The 23461-nt window shown below is 31.5% G+C and overlaps 1 protein-coding gene across 2 annotated transcripts in view; it reads left to right on the top strand.

Annotated features, from left to right (window-relative positions):
* The window catches only part of Hgsnat (Heparan-alpha-glucosaminide N-acetyltransferase), a 47440-nt gene extending 26941 nt beyond the window's left edge, over nucleotides 1-20499 (top strand). For both annotated transcript variants that reach the window (XM_067262025.1, XM_067262030.1), the window contains exons 3-17: nucleotides 3162-3277; nucleotides 3346-3458; nucleotides 8257-8326; nucleotides 8402-8450; nucleotides 8521-8615; nucleotides 8686-8793; nucleotides 9376-9524; nucleotides 9594-9709; nucleotides 9778-9899; nucleotides 9967-10099; nucleotides 11471-11569; nucleotides 11631-11705; nucleotides 11774-11844; nucleotides 19420-19532; nucleotides 19605-20499. In XM_067262025.1, coding sequence (XP_067118126.1) covers nucleotides 3162-3277; nucleotides 3346-3458; nucleotides 8257-8326; nucleotides 8402-8450; nucleotides 8521-8615; nucleotides 8686-8793; nucleotides 9376-9524; nucleotides 9594-9709; nucleotides 9778-9899; nucleotides 9967-10099; nucleotides 11471-11569; nucleotides 11631-11705; nucleotides 11774-11844; nucleotides 19420-19532; nucleotides 19605-19780 — 1605 coding nt within the window. In that variant the 3' untranslated portion in view covers nucleotides 19781-20499. The remainder of the gene's footprint in view (nucleotides 1-3161; nucleotides 3278-3345; nucleotides 3459-8256; nucleotides 8327-8401; nucleotides 8451-8520; nucleotides 8616-8685; nucleotides 8794-9375; nucleotides 9525-9593; nucleotides 9710-9777; nucleotides 9900-9966; nucleotides 10100-11470; nucleotides 11570-11630; nucleotides 11706-11773; nucleotides 11845-19419; nucleotides 19533-19604) is intronic.
* Nucleotides 20500-23461: the final 2962 nt, after the last annotated feature.

Here is a 23461-nt window from a genome sequence, read left to right as displayed (position 1 = left end):
TAATGATTCTTCGATGAAATTGGTTTGGACAACTAGAAATGGAATTATAAAATTACATTCGATTCTTCATCATCAATTATCTGCGCCAATATTTAATAATTTGATTAAACATGCATGGTTCGCTTCTGGACTCATAAATGAAAAGTGTCAATTCTTAAATGTTAAAACAAGTTTGTTTTCTTTTTTAAACACTGACAGTTTAAATTGTGTTGAGAGTAATTGCCAAAATCTTTGATTTGTTAAATGTGCACGATGCCAACAGATTCTTTGTTTATTTTGCTTTGTTGAAAAATATCATGTAAATAGTTGTCCATCTAATAATTTGTGAATATAATAACTTTTAAATATATCTATTAAAATGTATTTATTTATTACGTTTCGATTGTTTTCTTTATATTTATTCTATCAATACTTTTATATTAAATTTCATTGTTAAACTAGTATATATATCTAATCTTTTATAATATTTATTTGAGTTTCCTTATTGAGTTATTGAGTTTCCTATTTGAGTTATTCCTTCTTCTACTCTGTAAATGTAATACAGTGATACCTCTGTTTTCGTAGTGTTTAATACTAAAACAAAATTAAGAAATTAATATAAAATGAGTATAAAAAACTAATACAATGGTCTCCAAAACAGAATCGCCATCTAACTGTTTTTGATTGATCGAAATTAATAATAACTGTTCGGCCTCTTCAATTGTTTGTGGTCTCTGTTTTGTTAGCACATTTACGCCTTTCGCTACATTAGCCTCCTTTTTGCTTCCTTTTTTCGCCACAACGAAACTTATCGTGGATGCCGACTTCCCGTACAGTGCATGCGACTGGTTTCAGTATCTTAATGCCGGTCACGTATTTTTTAATGATTTCTTTCAATTCAATCGTGTTCCTGGCCTTCTTCGAAGGGCTACTGGCTCTGGAAACTTTCTTTGGTCTTACAATGAAACTAAAAAGAATGGAAGCAATGGAATTGTTTGGCTAGTCACGTGGAGTAATGCTCATACAGCAAAAAACATCGCCAAGATGACTTGTGAGCAGAAAAATGCGTGGGTTGCTCTTTGTTTTCGCAAAATTAGCAACGAGATCACGTGGCACGCCGACGAAATCCAAGGCAAATTTTTTGCAAAAAATCGACGAAAACCAAAATCAACGAAAATCGAGGTATTACTGTATCTTCCTCCACAACCCTTTCACTACTAAAAATTTTCATATTTGTGTTAAACTACTATAAAATAATACGACATTTGATTGCTATTAATCCTGATTAACACTTTTAGTAAACATTACAAATTTAATATAGAGTTTGTATACTTTTAATGTAATTAAACTAAATTTTATTAATTCTTCTCCCATTTTTGAAAATTCTATAAAGTACTATAAAATAGTACGACATTTGATTGCTAATAACTCTGATTAACACTTTTAGTGAATATTAGAAATTTATCATATAGTTTGTATACTTTTAACATAACTATTAACTAAATTTTATTAAAATTTATTAGAAGACACTCCAACAGTTCCCTTGTCAGTTACAATTGCCCCTCTGATTTTACCAAATGCTAGTAGTTGGTTGCAGATTGGCTCCCAACCAATAGGCTGGTCACATGGAGTTTTCTATAGTTTCTGCGAGTGTATAGCAGTGTTACGCAACTGGTGTGCCATCACAAGGTGAAAGATGTGACGTGAACTTTTACATATTCTATTAATTTCAAGTTTTATTTATATATTTTTATCACAGTTGCTGTATTTCTTATGCTTGTATTTCATTCTCTGCTGCAGCACTAATGAAATAAGATGATGTTAAAGCAATAAACACATATGTTGTCCCAGTACTCATTTATTCTTTTAGAGTTATACATTGGACTCACACAGATCTTGAGAAACTCCAAATGAAAACAAGAAAAACACTTACTAAGCATAAACAAATCATCCTAAATCTGCCGTAGAAAGATTAACTCTTCCACGTAAAGATGGCGGACGTGGCCTGATCGACATACTGTAGTTACACTACTAGACCTCCACTACAAACAAATACAGACACTGCGAGAGTTTTTCTTCAAAAAACAAGAAACGTCACAGTTACATAAACAGTAACTCTAGGAGACTCAAATAATACACTATTAAATTTACATTCACAACGTATGGACATGACACAACATATAAATAGCATAGACACCATTAAGCAATCATGGGTACAAAAGGCACTCCAAGACAGACATCCCTATGACCTGGCCCAGGATTTTGTTGACAAAACTGTGTCAAACAGCTGGTTAGTTCAGGGATGCTTCTTTGGAGAGATGGAAGTATTCATGATTGCCATACAGGATCAGGTCATAAATACTAAAAATTACAGAAAACACATACTCAAAGATACAACACTCACAAATGACACATGCAAAAAATGTCATATCATGCCAGAAACCATACACACATCACTTCTGGTTGCAAACTCTTGGCACAGACAGATAATTTACATAGACATTATCAAGAAGCAAATACATCAAGAGTTTGCAAAGAAACACAAAATATTAGACATCCATGAACCATACTACAAATACATTCAACAGACAGTATTGGAAAACAACATGGACAAAATATACTACGACAGAGCCATAATCACAGATAAACAAATTTACCATAACAGACCAGATCACACTCATTGACAAACAATAAAATCACATACATTATAGATATGTGTGTTCCAAACACTCACAATGTACAAAACACGTGCACTGAAAAAGTTTGTGATTAAATAAAGTATTCTTAGCGATATAAGGTGTTAATGCTTTATTAAGTGATATATTTGTCTTGTCCGTTTCATTATTTGATTTGAATTATCTATAGACTTCTATGGAATGATTAAAAAAAAAAGTTTATTTGCAAGGAATAGACTTGGCAACATCAGAAGTTGACATGTGGCAAGTCATTTATTTTGTTTCTTGTGATGTGTAAAAAGACAGTAACAATTGCAGCTAGCTCATGGCATCAAGTCTACTCTTTGTAAGTAAATTTTTAATTTGATCAACTGGTAAGATGTCTAATGTAGCTAATAAGTTAGAGTATACAGAATCATCTAAAATGTTTACAAAAACTAAATGATCTTTTTTATAAATTGTATTTTATTTAATTAACTGTGTATAAATATAATTAATTAAAACCAGTGCAATCTGTTGGAGCAAATGCACATTCCTCCAGGATCTGAAGACAACATAACCATTAATGTTGAATTTGGATGGCATTATGAAATAGAAATAGTTATGGGAAACATTACAAAAAAGTAAGTAACAGTACAATTCTAATTTTGTATTGTGTTTAAAAATTTTAATATTTTTGTTTATTTTTAAGATGCGATCATCAAGAGTTTCAAGAAGGTGGAATGTACGCATTAAATTTCACTGGAAATGGGACACTCTGCTCAGATATAAAGACTACAAACAAACTGGACAACATATATTTACGTGAGTTATGATAATTTTAAATTGTGCTCCAAATATTTTTGCTACCTGCTAATCAAAAAATAGTAATCATAAATTAATATTGTAAAATGTTTTGTATTAAATATAACAAATACAAAACTTTACACTTCCATAAAGATTATTTTACTGAGAAACAAAACTTATACAACTACTATTGTAATACATGGCTCTTGAAAACATTGTTTTTTATGTTTTTGTTTTCGACCTAAAAGCATCCAAATGCTTCTCATTCACTTCTTACTCTGGACACTTTATGCTGACAGTTCTTACAAACTGATTTCATCTCTCCATAAAATCTTTTGCAATCTGTAGAATCATTCTGTTTGTTTTATGTATATGATGTTTAATGCAGTTTAGTGATGGCTTCTTTTTAAGCAGAAATATCTAGAATACTCATGATTTTCTGACTGTTAAAAATTCTTCACAAATTAGCAGTTGACAACACTGCATCAATAAACATTATTTATGCATATAAAATACACTAAATAACTATCTGTTTAAAACTTGAAAAGAGCAATGAAATGAAAAGAAGCCAAAATTAATAATGCATGTTGTTCAACATTGTGCAGATTTGGCATTTGATATGTCAAATATCAGCCTCAAAAAGCCCAAAATGTTGCATTTATTAATTTATCAAAATTTAACAAAGGAGAGCTACACGAAGAATACAAAATATCGTTAATAAGGCTGTTTAATCATTTATAAATCTATATATATATATATATATAAATGAAGATGTTTGTTTGTTTGCTATACACTCCTAGTTTGTTGATACACTCCTAGGCATTCAACCAATTGCTACAAAACTCAGTAGCTACATTCAAATACTTCTAACTTAGATCATGTTGTACATTCCATCCCAAAATATCAATTGCATTTCTATAAAGTAATTTTTTTTTAAATTTGATTTTTTGAGTTACATGTAGTGCCATCTGTTGGCAAAAAAGTTAACAAAATAATTAACTAAATATAATTATTACAAAAAGGATATAATTTTAAAAAATATATATTATATTCACTGAATTACTGCGACAATGATATAGCATGAAATAGATGCACTGTTATGCCATTACTGCAACAGGTAACACATAGCACTTGCCTGTGTGTAATGTAGTAGTGTTTTGCTCCTATATGCTCTTATTTTTCCTATTAGCAATAGAATTATGCCAGTTATGTATCTAACTCTGTTTCAGGGGGAACTTTTGTATTGAAATAACGTGACTTGTGGTACAAATCAGAAGTTTCTATATAGGTAATCTAGTCCTTTTCTCTTACAATTTCCATGTCTGGTCTCGACTTTCATCTATTTAACTCCATTCTTGAGATTAAGGAAGGTCAGAGATGAACAGACAATGGAATTTATAGCTCTAGTTTTTCAAATTGCAGCTCAATAAGAATACTCCAGTAACCGAGTAGATAAACAAGGGTTTGCACATGACCAACGGACTGGCCAAGTGGAGTTTTCTGGGTTTTCTTTGCATTAGTAACACTTCAATTGGGGCTAACTACATTAACATCTTTCCGGGATGCATCCTCCTCGGCAGATTGCTCACATGTTGCGTTGCCGTAACCAAATAAACCAAACTAATTCTAATGAGTGATTATTTATTATGACATTGTCATAATGCCGGGCTGCAACTTTTCATCACAATATTTTCAATTCTTTTAGTGGTGGTCTTGCCCCTGTACATCATACTTGTTAGCAATAAAGTCATTTCAATCATATATCTAACTCCGTTCAGGAAAAAATTTTGAATCAAAGTAATATTACTTCTGTTCTAACCAGAAATTTGTATATAGTTAATCTGGGCCTCCTGCTCTAAACTTTCCACATCTAGTCTCAACTTTCATCTACCTAACTCCTTTCTCAAGATTAAGGAAGGGCAGATAGATAGGGGATGACAGTGGGAATTTATAGGTCTAAATTTTTTCAATTGTTTTGTTTGTTTGTTTTGTTAAGTTATGGCAATGCAACATTTGGGCGATCTGCTTAGGGGGGATGCCTTCCGGGAGGTCTTTTTAAAGGTAACTGACCCCTATTCAGGCATTAATGTGGAGAAAACCTGGAAAACTCTATGTGGCTAGCCTGTCCTGGCGAGGTGCAAATCCATGACTGAACTCCCAGTGTTCAGGGAATGGAATTGCTTGGCCACTGGTGGGCCCAATTTTTTCAAATTGAGCTCAATAATTTCTTCCATAAATGCAATATTTATGACAACATACTTCTTTACATAGTTTATACAATCTGTTGTGAAAATTTTAAAAATTTATTATCACATAAAAGCAATTATTCTAGCATTTTTACAAGTTTTTTTTTATTTAAATAAGTCATATGAAGTCTTTTGGACATTAAGGTTAGCAGCTTCAATCACATGCGGGGCCATCACAACATGGATCACTTTTCAGGTATTAAAACTAGACTGGTATTAATGAGTAGTTGTTGACTACTTTTGGTCAAATTAACTTCAACTCCCTTCTGCAACAGTTCCTTCTTTCTTTTGGACCAGCAGTATGGTGGCATTTGAATAGGAATATTACATAATACAAGGTTATCTGCGTGCACAAAATATGTTTTAATTGATTTTCAAGGGTGCCAAGTTTAAATATTTGCTCCATTTTTTCCTGAAATTTCATTCATTGGCAGATTACCCTTTGATATTCAGTTGTAAATGGTACAGTTTCTTAGAGTTAATATTAGAAAATATTAATATATCTTAAATTTTTCAGATATCATTTCAATTTCTGTCTACTCGACCATTCAATTTGTGCCATTTCCTACCATCCAAGTATCAGGATAAATGTGACATTGGTAGGCTGAAATAACCAAACTCTTTATATGGTTTCATTTTAATGTTTGCCATATTATAGTATTTGATTTACATAACTACAAAGGTTATCTTATGTAAGAGTTTGTCACATCAAGTGCCCAATCTAACACATTTAAAAAATTCTTTATTCCTCTCCTGTACACAATTTAAAAAACTTTTTAAATGTGTTAGATTGGTCACATGGTGTGAGAAACTTTTTCGTAAGATAATTTTTGTAAATATAAATCAAACACTATAATATAATATAATAGAAAGGTTAGAAGTACAAAATAACCTTAACGTTTGTTTTTATTTTTTGCATGGGTAATGCCGAGCTTACCTGCTAGTAAAATATATTTCAGAATGACTGATAGCCATCGTGTTCCATTAAAAAAAATTTTTTTTGCAATACTTCTCTTCTTTTGTGAAACAAGATGGTTCAGATTGTAATTATTCAAGCTTATAGAATGGCTACGAGTATAATTGTCTTTAAAATGTTGGAATGGGTCTACTAATCATCCAAAATAGTTTGTAACGTCAGAATTTTCTCATTTTGGATAGAAAAATCCACATGTTAATTGAAAGAAGGTTTCAGTTTGTCTGACTTAGTTTGAGTAAATGGCTGGGGCTAAAAATATGGTTTCAAGTATCAAATTAAAACTTACTCTGTAGATGATGATGCCACTGAAGAGAAATTTGAGAAAGGTGGAATAGTTCAGGCATAGTGAAATAACAAAGATACAATGTTAAGTCTGTGGGACAAACATGTTGGGTACTTATGAGCAAAATAGCAATTTATTTATTTATTTTTAACATTAATAAATATAAGAATCACTTTTAATTTATTTAATTAAACATTTTGCATTATTATTTTTATGTTAAATCTATGAAAAAATTGTTTATAACAATGTTGACTGTTATAAAGAAGTTAATGGGAAGAAACTTAAAATTTAGGAAATGCAAAGAAGGCAACTAGCTGCATGTGCCCAGCATTGTTTGGGCTTTAGAGGTGGTTGGGGTTGGTGAGGTTGGGTTGGGGGAGGGTGATAAAAACAATGGTCTTAGGTCAATAAATTTACTTTTTCGTTATTGAGTATTTACAATAATAAAACTGCGAAATACAAAAAAAATTGTTCTGGTAAAGTTAAGTGGGGGGTGCTTTAGAGATGGATGGGGTGGAGACCCTCACAATATTTTTTTCTAGGGTATTAAAGAATACTCATGTCAAATTTTGTGAGTGTATGTTGAATGGTATAGAGCCCTTCATTTAACAAACATATGTAATATGTGGTGGAAGTCCAGTCCAACCACCCCTCGACTTCAGTTAACATTAAAGGTCAGAGTTGGTAGTCATGCTCATCAGGAATGTTGACAGTAAAAAAGATTGGTTAATGGAATGAGATTAATTTTACATGGTATGTTAAACAACACAATTAATATTGGTTCTGACAGGTAAACAACATGGAACCATTTATGTGCTTTCTCAGATACCATTAACTCCAAGCAATAGCACTTTTCCTTTTAAATTAAATAGCTTAAATTTCCCATCATCCTGACATTTACCATGACAATGAACAAAGTCAAGGACAAACACTTGATAAAGTTGATATTTATTTACCAGAATTAATTTTTAGTCATGGTATGTTTTACATGGCCCTTTCCCATTCCAGATAGGCAAAAGGTTCTATATTGTTCAACATATTTGCACCAAATTTTGCATAAATGTTCTTTGAAACCATAGAAAAAATACTGTGGGGTCCCACTGTCAAACACCCATAAAGCCTGTTAGCTTTAACCTGTGCATTTGTGTATGTTATTCTTAATAACTAAAATGTACATGTTGTTTTTATCACTCTGTCTCCAACTCCCTCAATAGCCCAAGAAATGACAGACACACGTAACTAGTTTTGTTAAGAGATAATTAATGTATGAAACATGCACATAAAGTATTAATTTTTTTTTTCTTTATATAGCTCTTCTGTATGCATTTCTAGTTTATCTCTCTATTGCCATATTGTGGATTGTTGGAAAATATCTTTATAAGTAATTTTTACAATCAGTTAATTGCTTTGAGTATCTTTCTAAATTTCATTATTAATTTTTAAAATTTATTTTCAGGAGATATTTTCATAAACTCTTAAAGAGGGATTCTATTGAAGTTTCGTCGGTAAGATTTAAAAAATTTTATAAATATATTTTATGAGTGACAATGGTTACTAATTGTTTTATGGTTTTAGGAAGAACTTAATGCCGGTTTATCAAACTCAGTAACTCAGGTTTCTCAAGAGGGAACCAAGAAACGAAGATTGAGATCATTAGATACTTTCAGAGGGTAAGAATATTTTATGATGATGTGGAATTATACTTACTATTAAAATGTATCTTTCAAAATTTTCTGACAGACTATCGATTGTAATCATGATATTTGTGAATTATGGGGGTGGAGGATATCAGTTTTTCAGTCATGCAGTGTGGAATGGATTAACGGTAGCAGATCTAGTGTTTCCATGGTAAGTTTAGTATCATTATAAAAATTTCAGATTATCTTTCAAAGCTATAAATTTAGTATTTAAAAAGATAATTTTAATGTAGTAATATCACAGTGTGTTAATTCTTAATTAACATTCAGCAATTTCACAATACACTTGTTGATCAAATTGTCCAGATTAACAAACAGTAATGTCTTCCTATAGTTCAAGCTCTTTACTTGTTGGATTGTGTTGATTAGTTATTTTTGGTGTTTATAATTCTCTTGAATATCAAATGATTTGTTTAAATATAGAATTTCATGTAATTAAATGTCAGCATTGAGTTTTAAAACAAAAACCACATTTAACATTGATGATTATTACATCTTTATGTACATAAGAAAATTGTTTTGTGTTCCTACAAAGAAATTGCATTGATTGCAATGGACTGGCTATAAAATAGCAGCAGTCATTGGCTATCAATAAATTCAAGTGATGTTAAGAGAGAGAAACATCATGCTAGTCTTGGCAGAATAAACAGAAAAAATATTACCTTCTTTTGATTGTTGAGAAGCACAAAATACATGCTTTTTATATTTGCCATTCATTTTCTCTACCTCATAGGTTTATTTGGATTATGGGTGTTTCCATGGCATTTTCTCTGCGTTCTCTACTTAGAAAATCAACACCCCGACTCCGAATATTTCGCAAGATTGTGAAACGTACTCTGATTTTATTCTTATTAGGATTGATGTTAAACACTTTCAGATGTGGTAAGTATTTTTAATCAGCAAAGTTGATTAATAAATTTGATTTTATTAAAATTTTCCTTTGGTCCAAAGAAAAAACTGATTTGAAAGAATTAAGAATACTTGGAGTATTACAAAGATTTAGTATTTCATATTTTGTGGTTGCTACTGTTCACATGTTTTTTGCCAAACCACAGGATATATGTGCGGTAAGTTTTCCTATAAAGTTTAGTTTCTGATGTTTATTTGTTAACAAATATTAAAATGTATCTGGTAGCATACAAAGTGGGCAGCTGTTAGAGACATTGTCTGTTATTGGATGGAATGGTTGATAATGTTATCACTTTTGGCAGCTCACATTCTATTAACATTTCTTTTACCTGTACCAACCTGTGGACAGTAAGTATCATTTAGTTTGAAATTAAAAACTTTGAGAGAAAGTAAATACATAATTATGTTTGTAAAGAGGTTATCTTGGACCCAATGGTCTGTACGATCATGGGAAATATGAAAAGTGTAAGTACGCTGGAGGAGCTGCTGGTTATATTGACATTACACTTCTTTCTAAAGAACACTTGTATCAACACCCAACATTAAGAGTAAGTTGATATTATTTCTTCTTTTAACTTTGGTATAGTAAATTCTGTATGTCATCTTTGTTATGAATTCAGAGTATCTTGACAAGGCAATTTTTAACATTCCTGTCAGCATTAGTATACAGATACACACACAGTATTTTCACATGGATTGTATGCTATACTGCAGCCAGGGGCAGATCTACATAGGGACTAATAGGGCTTAAGCACTGGGCCCCCAAGTATGAAGGGCTCACAAAAATTGAATTATCATCATAAATTTTTAATACTTTTTCATTCATTTCATAAATATATTTCAACTCTGATTTTGATGTTATTAAAAATGAATTTTAAACCCCAATTTGAAGATTCTTAATCTAACAAAAAATGGGCCCCATTGGACTTCAATAAGCCCTAGGCCCCAAAATACCTAGATCTCCTTGTAGCATTGTATACTTTGGTGTATACTTTGCTATAACTGAAGTAAATTTTTATACCATTTAGGTCCACATCTCTGACATTTTTGATGACTTAGGACAAAGCTGTTTACTACAAAACATTTAAATAGATTAAATTGCAGATAAATTATTCTTGTATAATCTGTACTCAATTTTAAACTGCTTTTTTGTGGATAAAAATAAGTAGATTAATAACTTAGAAAATCCTGAAAGGTTGATCTGCAGCAGGACAGGCTTGCTATTAATCACATCAACTGAAGATAATCCAGTGGCTTAGATATTATTTCTCCATTTTTTCCCACTATGCTGTAAGAATTTATCAGTAGTTTTAATCATAATATGTCTTCCACATAACTCAAGTTACATTGCTGTAGACATATGAACACTACCACAAGCACCAAGAATCAAATATTACAGGAGCAACAAAAAGCAATTAATATTGCATATAATAGGATTTTCCTGTGTGAAGATGCATTATAAGTTGTAATTAACAGGAAAAAAAGATTGTCATTTATGATTCAGCAATGTGGACTGCCCAATTATATACAAGCTTGTTACAAGTAACAGTACAGCCATTTCTATTGATTGAATCATTTTTGCAGAACTATGATACAACTCATTTAACCTGTACTGGCACTGATATATATTGACACATGAAAACCTCATATTTACTGATTTGCATTCATATGTTCTCTGAAGCTTTCCTTAATCTATGTTTCATAAACATAAGCAGTACTACTCATGCACTAGATGATGAGGATTAGATCTAGAGTCTGGATCATTTGGGCCATCTATTAGATGCTCTGTCCTCAAACTGTATGGCATATGATTGCATAAGATGACTAGCTGTATCATGCATTTATTGTTTTGTCTAAAAAACTAGTTGGTCAATTATTTAACTCTTCATTCACAATACAATTAAATTTTTCATTCGTAGAAACTTTATGATCCAAACAATGAATTTGGAATTGTCTATGATCCAGAAGGTCTACTGGGATGCCTGACTTCCATATTTCTGGTCTTTTTGGGATTGCAGGTAAATAACTTTACTTTTCAGTTTTATTCAACAAACATTTAATAATTTCATTAAATTTCAGGCAGGAAAAATTTTACTAACTTATAAAGAATGGAAGCCAAGAGTGATGCGGTGGATGCTCTGGGGCATTTTAACGGTAAGTGTGTTGGAATTTGATATTTGAGAAGCAACACATGACTAAAAATCTAAATTTTCTAATGTCAGGGCACTGTTGCCGCAATTCTGTGCAAATGCTCGAAGAATGAGGGATGGATACCTGTCAACAAAAATCTATGGTAAGTAAAACTTATATAACTTTTAATATATCAACAAAGATCACATTTCAGAACATATTTGTAAGCAGACAGAAGCTGGATTATTATCTTGAGACTATAAGAGCAGATACACATTTTCAAGTGGGAAAGTGGAGGATTGTCCTGGTACAAAGTACAGCAGGGAATCTGTTTAGCTTAAGCCACAACAGCAAAGGTGAACCCCATTTTATTAAAATGCAGAAGTGTAAATATGCAAAATATATCTACCAGCAAATAAGACATAGAACAAAAAGTTTGAAAACTACTGGGGTAAAGACATCTCATCTTTTAGTAAAAACAAAAAAATTCTTTCACCCTTTACATAAAATAAAATTTTTGTGATTTCTTAAAATAAAAATGTAATAGTTAAATTGTAATAGTCACACATGCTGTACTTAAGAAAATCAATAATAATATTGATCATTTCCCATCCATACACTAAGCTGTTTTTGTGAGACTTTTACATTTTCAAAAACAGTATCAGCAGAGGAATGGTATAAAAATTATTTGCTATGTTTCTAAGATTGACATGATTTGAAATCTTTTCAAGTTTAAAACTAATATTTGACAGCTCTCTTTCTAATTCTATGTTCTGTATTTTTAATGCTACATCATTAAATACTTAATTGATGTTGGTGCACCATGTAGGCTACTTGTGACAACTGTGCATGTAAGACATTCTATTTTGTTTATCAAGTGGTAGTCTCTTTAATCCGATTAACGGTAGACTGTCTCACACCTAAACAGGTTTAATAACTCTTTTATTGGCTTTTTACATATGCATTTCGGATCAGTGTTATCTTCTTGATAAATGGATATGTAAACAGAACTTGAAGAGTGCTGTATGGGTGTTGGGGAGTATATGAAGAACTTAAAGCACTGAGGAGGGATCAGGAATGATAACACTGATCTGAAATGCATATGTAAAAAGCCAATAAAAGAGTTATTAAACCTGTTTAGCTGTGAGACAGTCTACCGTTAATCGGATTAAAGAGACTACCACTTGATAAACATAAAATACAGCTACTAAAGAAAATTTAATAAAACATTCTATTTTGGTTGAAGAAATACAGAATATATCATGTATTTTCCAATTTCTTACCATTTCAATGATGCAGAGCTGACAATAGACCACAAACTTCATTTTAATTTGCTATCAGATGAATAATATAATGAGTTTAATTAGTTTTAGCCTTAAAGTATAATGCTAACGATTAAGGCTTGTCTTGTAATCTCATCATATATAGTCATTCTGATAAGAAACTACAAAATCCATACATATTGTATTTCTGTACGTTCTGCATCATCTAAAGATGGGACAAAATTGGTATGATATTCTGCAAAATGCTTTAAAAACTTTTATAGTATTAGAAATATTTTTTTTCTTATTTTGAGTAATGATTACTACAGAGCTGGTACACATCAGAGCATTGTAGATTGTATTAAAACCAACATGTTTTAATACAATCTATTATTATAATTTCTGCTTCCAAAGATAATTTAGCCATTAAAACCTCTGTCACACTTTCAAGTAATCTTATCTAAATCCAGCAAAGAGTTGTTTAACTTTCCTGGTGCCATCTGTTATGATTTTAAAATATAAAAAGTCCTTTTAACTAAAATATTATAAAATGGCAAAAAGCTTAATTTTGAGGGTAGAGATGGTTTTATAAAACATTGTAAATACATAATGAGTAAAATAGTCATTATTAGTATCTCCAGTAGGGTCAGACTGCAGTGCTCATTTAACAGTGAGTTAATTTAGCTATAATGAGATGAATTGTTAAGGTCAGATTTCATGTTCTTTAAATCTGCACAAACAGCTGTAGTCAATACCATCATTTTTGATACAACATTGGTTCAGTTTCCTCCTTTAGAATTATGTCATGCAGTGGCGTAGCGTGGGTGTCAGTCACCCGGGACAGAGGAAAGTTTTGCCGTCCCCTTATTTAGGTATTATTATTATTTATTGTGAAATTTTGCCGCTCCCTTAAAGTGCCGCCCGGGGCAAGCCGCACCTGCCACCCCCACTATGCTACGCCACTGATGTCATGCAACTGTCAGAGTCTAACAATCATTCAGAAAAAGATAATTTTCAACTGTTTATTTGCAAAATGACTACAGTTGACAAAAATCAATAAATGTCTACATGTTTCTTTTTTGGCAAAATCTTATTCCTTTTTCAAATATATATATTGTTTAATTAAATGTTGTTACATCTATGATGATCAATCATAAAATTTTACAGTTTACTTCTAGTAACAGATATAAATTTAGAACTTATAACATACTCCCATGTGCACATGATCCAAAGAAAGTTGGGCCTACTAATTTTCATCAGAGATCAAATCAATGGTGACTGAATGAATTTAGTTTGGCAATGCAAGTTAGTTAATAATGCTATATCAGACAAGTTCTAACCCAAGTAAGAACTTCAGATAAGGAGGCGTTAAAATATTTCTTTTAATTTCTTTATCTGAAGTTCTTACTTGAGTTAATACAACTGTTGGTGTGACATCCAATCTAAGTATTCAGTATACCTAATCACACAAGTTTTCTGCAACAAACTGGACTGTAAGTTATGATCTCCAAAAGTTTGTGAAAAATCACTAGTCAAAGTGATACACATGTTCAATTTCACATGAATATCTTGTTATGAGAAAGAGACTCATACTGCAAATTGTTCATGTTCCCAGTGTGAATGATTTTGATATTCTGATAAAATAATTAACAAGCATTAATAAAAAATTTAACAATGAACTTTTACTGTTGAACATTTGACAAAAAAAAACTCATTTCTGCTGTTTTGTAAGCAATAATATGACCAGAGATTGATGAAATATTCAACAGTTCTTTTGAACTGAGTAGCAAATGATTTTGCAAGCCACAAAGCCTGCAGTGCAAACTAGTTGATACCAAATATGTCTCCTGCTGTCATTTTCAAGAAACTTTATTTACATTTTTCCTATTGTCACTCAAGATATTTTTGATAGTTTACTTCTAGTAACAGATATAAATTATCAATCTACATCTTGTTGTGAAGTGCAAACTAGCTATCAGTGGATGAAGGTGTAACATGTCATCTCATATACCACCATCAAACATCTCAGAAATTAAATGACACTGTTTTGTGGATCAAACTTCGTAATAGAAACTTATTTTTGTAACATACTACCTTTGTCCACTCGTTCTCAAAACTAAATGAAAACCTATGTAATTATTTATATATATATATATATATATATAATATATATACAGTGGTGCCTCATATAACGTACTTAATCCGTTCCAGGTGCACGTCCGTTAAGTGAAACGTCCGTTATACGAAACGCATTTTCCCATAGAAATACATGTTAAAATGTCTAATTCGTTCCGCAGCATAAAACAACCTTACTGTATCATTAAAAAAATGAACATGGGGTGCGTTCTTTTATTCCTCCGCATAACTCTGCGCAAGCGACATCCGTTTAAAAATTCCTGCGGAATGTGCTCCTAAATTCCGGTGGGAGCGTGTGCCGTGGAACGGCAAAAACAGCCGCTTGTAGCAGTAGTTTACGGTGGAAAGCAACATGGCGTCCTCCATGGCTCATATAGTTTCGTTTCCGAGTCCATTATATGGTTTTATGAATGAAAATTTAGAAATTGTGAAAGCGCGAGTTAGCGCGCACAATGATGCAAGTGTTTTTACGAATTTTTTTTCGACGCTATTTTGAATGCTCTTTCAACAAATAATCCATTTTATGGTTAAATTTTACAATTGGGACCTTTCTTTTGCCTTTAAAAGCTCATATTTTAGAATTATAGATTCCTCCATTGTGATACTATTGATAGTGCGGGCGCCGTTATCTTTCTTTCTTTCACCGTTGTTTCTAAATGCCTACAAACAGCAGCGCACTCCCATAGTAGTGGAGACGCAGAGCGACCGCTATTAAAGAACGCGCCCATGGGACAGTCACCAATTATACCGAAAAGTCCGTTGTCCGCAGCGTCCGTTATTCGAGGCGTACGTTATACGAGGCACCACTGTATATGAACTTTTACAAGAAGCATTAGACTTGAATATTCGTAGAATGCTTAAACTTTAGAATTGATATAAATTATTGTCATTTATAACTTAATATTTAATCTATTGACTTGCAAGATATCATTAAGGGTTTTTGCCTACTTGTTCATATATCAGTTAGAATATTTGAAAACAGTGGACTTGTAGATAAGCAGCTTTGTTTTCCCCCTTCGACTGCCACTGGTTTTTTTATGAATAATCTATATCTAAGACTATTCATAGCAAAATTTTGTGAAGATCCATCAATTCCCCATTCTGCTATTTCTATTTTGTATTTTTAAGCTAACTATTGTATGTAGAATAGATAAATGGTATCCATCTTTAATCATTTCCATAAATATAAAAATAAGCAAAAGAATAGTCTTACTGCATGCTTGCACAGTAATTGTTTTGGAGCCTGCTTTCTAATTGCCTTTGAACTTGTCCCATCATTGAATGAATTCTGAGTTCTCTGATGTTTTTGTCAATTAGACGAAAAAAGAAGTTTTGTAACATAAAATCTACTTAGAGGTATTAATTATCCTCAGAGTTTAAAATTGCATGGCCTAGAATGGGTGTGAAACTGGCAGCCCCCATTGTGATTTTTCATGGCCCATGCCACAATGCTCTGAAATTAAATAAAACAGCTTGAAGATCAAGATTAACTGATAAACATCTATCTGCCATAATTTAGATTGTTCTCATCTTTGAATCCAGATACAATATTAGAAAACTAGAAGTAGGAAGATAGCACTGGCAAGTTTCTGGTGAAATGTTTAAATAAAAGCAATACTATAGCTATTATATATTGTTGAATTTAATTCACTGAACCACGTAATGTGTTTTAATTGCCCTATCTATATTCCTGCATTCTCACTTCAAATTATAATTTTAAGAAAATTTGTTAATGTGATGTGGCCTGCATGAATCTTACCAGTCGCATTAATGGCCCGTTGTTTAAATAAGTTTGACACATCTGGCCTAGGACATGCAAGCAATACATTTTAAGTACAGTTACAGTTAAAGTTTTTGTCTTAAAAATAAGCAAATAATTAGTCAAATCCACTTAAGAAAACACCCTGGACCAAAGTAACAATGTCACCCAGGTGGGTTGTCCATGGTATTTGAGTAATTTCACCTGTTTGTGTATTCGGAGCTCTATATAACTTACGTCATTAATTTTATTGAATCATCAGTAAATATAGTATTTTTCATAGTATAGCTGAAAAGATGAGATCATCATCATGAAAATTTCTGAATGTTCTCTAATAGGACAATTATTTTCTATCAAATTTCTGTGCATATATATTGTGCAATCATGGAAGTGAACTAACTATAAAGAAAAATGAATGTATTGTACTATAGTATTTGTTGAAATATATTTCTCTGCTGAGTGCAGGTTATTGCATATCAATCACACTACACTACCTAATGTTTGTGGTGTAGAGAGTAACCTACCATAAGATTAAAGATAACCATTATAAATCATCCTCAAGCAACTGCTGCTCTAAAAAAGCCACTGCCATGGGATTCATTTAAACAGACACTCTACTGTCCACTGTATGTAAAATATAGTGAAGAAAATCAGGAATGTAGAAGCATGCTCCATTGTCTGATGCTCTGTTAAGTAGATTGTATATAGACAAAACCATAAACAATATTAGCTTATTTACAGCAAAGAATTATTGTAAACTAGCAGGTAGGCCCAGCATTGCTTGGGCAAAAGCAACGATAGCGAAGATTAAGATTATTACGTTATAGTCACAGAAGAAAAAGAGTAATTTCATCAACAAACTAAATATTTCTAAAGAAAAGTCGAATTTGAAAATCGAATATTCTAATATTGTTCGATTTTCACGACGTGTTCTGATTATATCATTCAATTTTCATCGAATGTTCTAAAGAAGAAAAGTCAAGAAAAACCGAACTAATCTGTTTAAATTTGAAAATCGAGTATGTTCTAACATATTACTCTTTTTCGTTTTTTTCCTCCAGCACCCATAAATCTTGCACGTCGCTTTCTCTTGTCCTCCATTGTTATTTAACACTTCCATTGTTACTTAACACTTTGGTACTTGAAATTTGGTACACAGGGTACCAAATTTAACTTTCAACTCCTAACCGTTTTAGCGAAAATTAAGATTATTATGTTGTAGTCAACCTTACCCGTTTTCACAGAATGCAAGAATTGGGACCCCTGTTTCCAGACTAACTAGAGAATTTTTAGATGGGTCTAAAAATATGTTCGATTTACCGCAAAAACGAAAAAACTGCATCTGCATCTTGCACGTCACTTTCTCTTAACTCTTCCATTGTTGATATTTCCATTGTTGACGGAAGTGTTAAGCCTTAATCCTGTCCCTCTCCCCCGTGGGGAGGAATTTCGAAAAATCCCTTCCTAGTGTGTGTTCTCATGTCGTACCATAACTGTGTACCAAATTTCAACTTTTAACTCCTCACCGTTTGGGCTCTGCACTGATTATTATTATTATTATTATTATCAACTCGTCTCGATTATATATATATATATAGATTACAATAATTCCACAAGAGTATTATGGAATAAATGATTTCATAATACTCTGTGTAATTGCTATTGAAACTAGAGGTACTGTACATTTGGAGGCAGAGCCTCTAGAGCAGTGTTTCTCAAACTTTTTTGTCTGGTGGCGCACTGAAATTATTAAATAAAATTCACGGCACCCCTATTATTATTATTATTATTATTATTATTATTATTATTTGCTTTTTTATGGTTAGTAAAGATATGAAGGATGAAAAAACTTTTATTTTTTTTCAAAGTACGTAAGTTTATTTCCAAACAACACAAAAATATTCAAAACAAAAGTTATTATTATAAAGGTATCTGATAAAATGAGCTCTGAATTTTTGATGATTTACTAGTGCTAATTGATTCCTTAGCTTTGCTACCAGTAACCACTTCTTGATCATTAGAATCTTCACATTTTCTTTTTTTAATGAAAAAAATTATTCATGATATTGAACGACATAATTAACTTCAATATTTTATTATAAAATTTAATTACAAGTTAATAATTTATTTGTTCTTGTTGTAAAGAAGAAAAATATTTGTATATGATGCTTTCTTGTTATTGTCTGAACATATAACAATAATAAAAACAACTACTTATTGCATTCAACGCATTTATATTGCACTTCTACTCGCTGCAGGAACAGAAGAACAGACAACTAGTAACTAGTTCGTTTTTTTTTTTAATAGTATTTACGTATCGCCAATTACCGAGTCATTGAGACAAGTGGCGATGTAACAAGATTAGTAGAAAAAAACCAATATTCATTCTTTATAATTGTTTTAATTATTTATTTAATTAAAATTACTTAAAATAATGAAATTAAAGTATTAAATTTAATTATTTAAAAATTTCGCAGCACCCGCTTTGAGAACCACTGCTCTAGAGTAATGATTTAATGAAAATAAACTACCAAATTTTTCATTTGCACTCAAATCTAATTAATCCATTTTCTCTTTTCAGGTCTGTTTCTTTCATAATGGCAACAGGCAGCATGAGTTTCATTCTTTTAAGTATGTGCTACATTATCTGTGATGTTTTGAACTGGTGGAATGGATCACCATTTTTCTTTCCCGGTAAGCTTCTTTTCCAGCTTCCCTTTTTGTGCAATGTTCATTTTTGGCACATGATTTTTCTCTCTTTTTCAGGAATGAATTCCATTTTATTATATGTTGGTCATTCCATGACTGGAAAGATGTTTCCCTGGGCCTGGGCAGTGGAAAACACTCACGGCTACTGTCTTATGATCAATCTGTGGGCCACGTCACTCTGGGTCCTTATTTCCATATGGTTATACCATAAAAAATTTTTCTTGGCCATATAGTTTTTCTTTCCAGAGGATTCTTTTTGTAAGATATCCACTGTTTAACCTCTGTCTGCATCCAAAGTCTAAATACAGTAGTTTAATTATCAGGTTTAACAAGTGGGCACACCAACAATACTCTAGCTTGCTATCAGTTGATCTATAAACTGTTCTCAACAGTTTGTACTAATTATTAGTACAGGCAAACGAACTGTAAAATCAACATACAATCATTCTGCACTCAACATTAATGAAGCGTGCAATGCCATAATGTTGTAAATGCAATGCTTTTCTGCTGAAAAAATATTGTGGCAATAGTGGCACTGTATTTTGAAGTTGAATTTAAGCACAAACCTTATGACATTGCACGCTCACACATATAAACATATCTGACATTCCAATAGAAAAAATGCATATATTTTAAATACCGTGCCCACGTGATGTTTTAAATCACTTTGTCCACGACACTAATTACTCATTTAAAAGTATTCCTACATTTTTTATATGGATGACATATTTTTGTATTGTTTAACTTTGTACTGTAACAAAAGCATTACAGCAAGTTTGACAAAATGATTTTTATTGCATTTTGATCATTAATATATACAGATGTTACAACATGACTTATTTTTCTACAATAAAAATGAGTAATGTTACAGGAATGAGATGAAAGTTTCTCTATGTAAATATTTGCATTTTGAATGGTTTACTTAAAATAAAATATATAAGTTTATATTAAATAGTGGAATGTGTGTATTTAGTTTAAGTATTATTTGTCAATGTTGAAAAGTTGGATAGAAGAGATGTGCTTTTCTATATTTTTCACAAATTATGGTATAACTATTATTTTGGGAGGCCCCAAAAGTCCAATTGTTGCTCAAGTAATTGCAGTACATTCCTAAATCTCTCATTATGTGAAAAACATTCTCCAAGTGTTCTTTTACAAGTTTGAAAAGGTAACCATATCAGATCTGGTACTAAGCAGTTACCATCATTTTGAGACCTTAAAGCACAGATGGGCAACCTGCAACCCTTGGGCCACGGGTTGCCCACCTCGCTAAAAATACGAATAAATATATCAATTTCCCAGCATAAGGAAGTATGCGGCAAAAATTAAAACATTATTTTTTATATGAATAGTTTTTCCCACAATGAATTTAGTAAAAATTAAAACAAGAAACTGGCTAACAGACACATCAAAACTAATTTAAAACTAGCAGTGACTAATATTTAACCGAATTTTTCCAATATATTAATCTAGCTTCTGTAACTGGTGTAAACATAAGTATACCTATGATAATTTATAATTATATATGAATAAATAATTGTGATTTACCGACCTTTTCTCCTCTTTTTCCCTTGAATGCGGCCCTTAAATGGAGGACACACTAACAAAATAACCAACAATACTCTAGCTTGCTATAAACTGTTCTCAACAGATTCTACTAATAATTAGTACAGGCAAACCATGACATTGTCTCCAAGAAAAATAAAAAGGTTACCCATCCCTACCTTAAAGCATTAACTTCTAATAAGATACATATAATGCTTGGTAAAACACAACTAATTTTTCAACAAAATTAATAAACAATTTAAGACTATACAATAAAAAGTTTTCTGTTATCCTTTCTCACACCTCAGGACAATAACAGTCTTATGGTGGAGTCAATTTATTATGTGCCATTGCCAGAAGTTTTTTAATGCTCTGCATAGTGAGGCAGACAAGCGACCTCTAATAAAAGGCCGACTGCTGTAAGACTCTTACACCTCGAGAAAATAACAAAGGACAAGATTTTTTTTATTGTATAGTTTTAAATTGCCAGGACAATAATTGTAAAATTAATAAGCAATTTTATTAAAATTTCTACAATTTTACTGTATAACTTAATTATTTTTCCCAGTTTTCCTCTATTTTTTTGACATTCATACAATATTAGTGCATGTAATAAATGCTTTGATGTGAAATGTAGCTTTTCTCAAAAAATGCTTAGTATGTGGCTTAGAGGAAATTATATTTGCAATTAACATTTATATTTGGTTTCATTGATAAAAACATCAAGCAGCTTTCTTTCTCTATATAAATTTTGTTACATTTTTAAAATTTAAAAATATGTATGTATAAAATGTACACTGTATATAATCAGCATAAGATTTTATGCAAAATGTATGGTACATACAATTTGCTTATGTTTTGCAATTAAGAATTTTTATTGGTGTCATCTGAAGCAATGTTAAAGTAACAATGCTCTCAAATACTTCTATCAGGTTTTATTTGTCATATGCCTTAATATCCCTTTGGTATAATTACACCATATGATGAGTGGTTAAATTACAAAAAACAAAAATAGCAGAAGACAAAGTGAAGCCATAATGATGATGTACTTTATGCATAACTGCATACTTCATCATGTCTCTCGAGACTGCAAATATCTACAATGAAGGCATTCATTCTGTTTCAACAGAAAGTTGGATATTCTGTGTAATGTGTCACCAATGAATACAATTCTTATGTATCAGTAAAGATGACAACGAGGACAAGGTTTACCATATCTGCACATTATGTCTCCAAGAAAAATAAATTGCCATAGTATTAAAATTTTTTATAATAAACCTGAAATATTGTTTCATTGATAGTTTAATCTTTATAATTATAAAAAGCAAACATTATCAAATTCAGTTTGAACCATTCTATATCACTCCATCTCTAGAGCAAGATGGAATTCATTTGACAATTTTCTTAAATATTGAGTATTCAATGAGAGTTTCTCCCAGATTTAAAAAGTTAATTGTAAAAATTAAAAATTAGACAATGTCTTGCCCCATCTCCTGCATATATTTTAGAGCTACATAAAGTCACCATTTCTTATTTATATTCAAAAAGAAATTCTTAGATTTAATAGCAAAAATTTAATGTGCATTATGAATATGAATATGATGGCAAATGCAATGGTAGCTTCACGTGGATTTTCTTGCACTTAACATTATTATTACAATAACAACATTTCAAACAAGATCATTTTGATCCTTTCAGAATGGACCAGATTAATTTTAATAAGTTAATAAATCAAATGAAAATACCTGGAGACAGCAGTGCCTGCAGACTATCAAAAAGGGGCACAAGCTATAAAAAAAGGGCACTGTACATATGCAAGAAGCTCCATGATTCAATGTTGGATCAGCGCTCCCACAAGGTGGAACTGTTTGTACTCAGGGCTAACTTGGCCTTGACCAAAACCACATTCCTTGTTTTCAACATATGATGAAGTTGCATGGGTTAATGGACAAATGATTCCTTAGTTTCATTAATATTTGCAGAATAGGCTTAAGTCACAAATTTTCTGTTGTCTGGGACCCCCTTCGAAAAGGAAAAGGGCATCCAAGATGAAAAGGGAGGGCACATGTCCCAATGTACAGGCACCCATCTAGAGATGTGTGGGTTGCAAACTGAGGAAATCAAAAAAAAAAAAAAAAAAAAAATGATTCAAAAGCAAAGACTTTGGTATACTTGTATACTTGCCATGACTAGTAAACTTGTTTTAATTTTTATAGTGAGCTAACCTGAAAATGAAAATGCATGTTAAGTTTCTACAAAGCATTGTATACATATATAATTTGTATATAACGTAATACACTAACTGCATAATAGTCTGTTAATTAATCATAGCCACACTTTATTTTTTTGAATTTAATGAAAACTATAAA

The sequence above is a fragment of the Centruroides vittatus genome, unplaced genomic scaffold (assembly GCF_030686945.1).
Source record: "Centruroides vittatus isolate TY-2023 unplaced genomic scaffold, ASM3068694v2 contig_1032, whole genome shotgun sequence".
NCBI classification, from domain to species: Eukaryota; Metazoa; Arthropoda; class Arachnida; order Scorpiones; family Buthidae; genus Centruroides; species Centruroides vittatus.
Note: the sequence above shows the minus strand (reverse complement) of the source record. Positions and strands in the feature narration are given on the sequence as shown.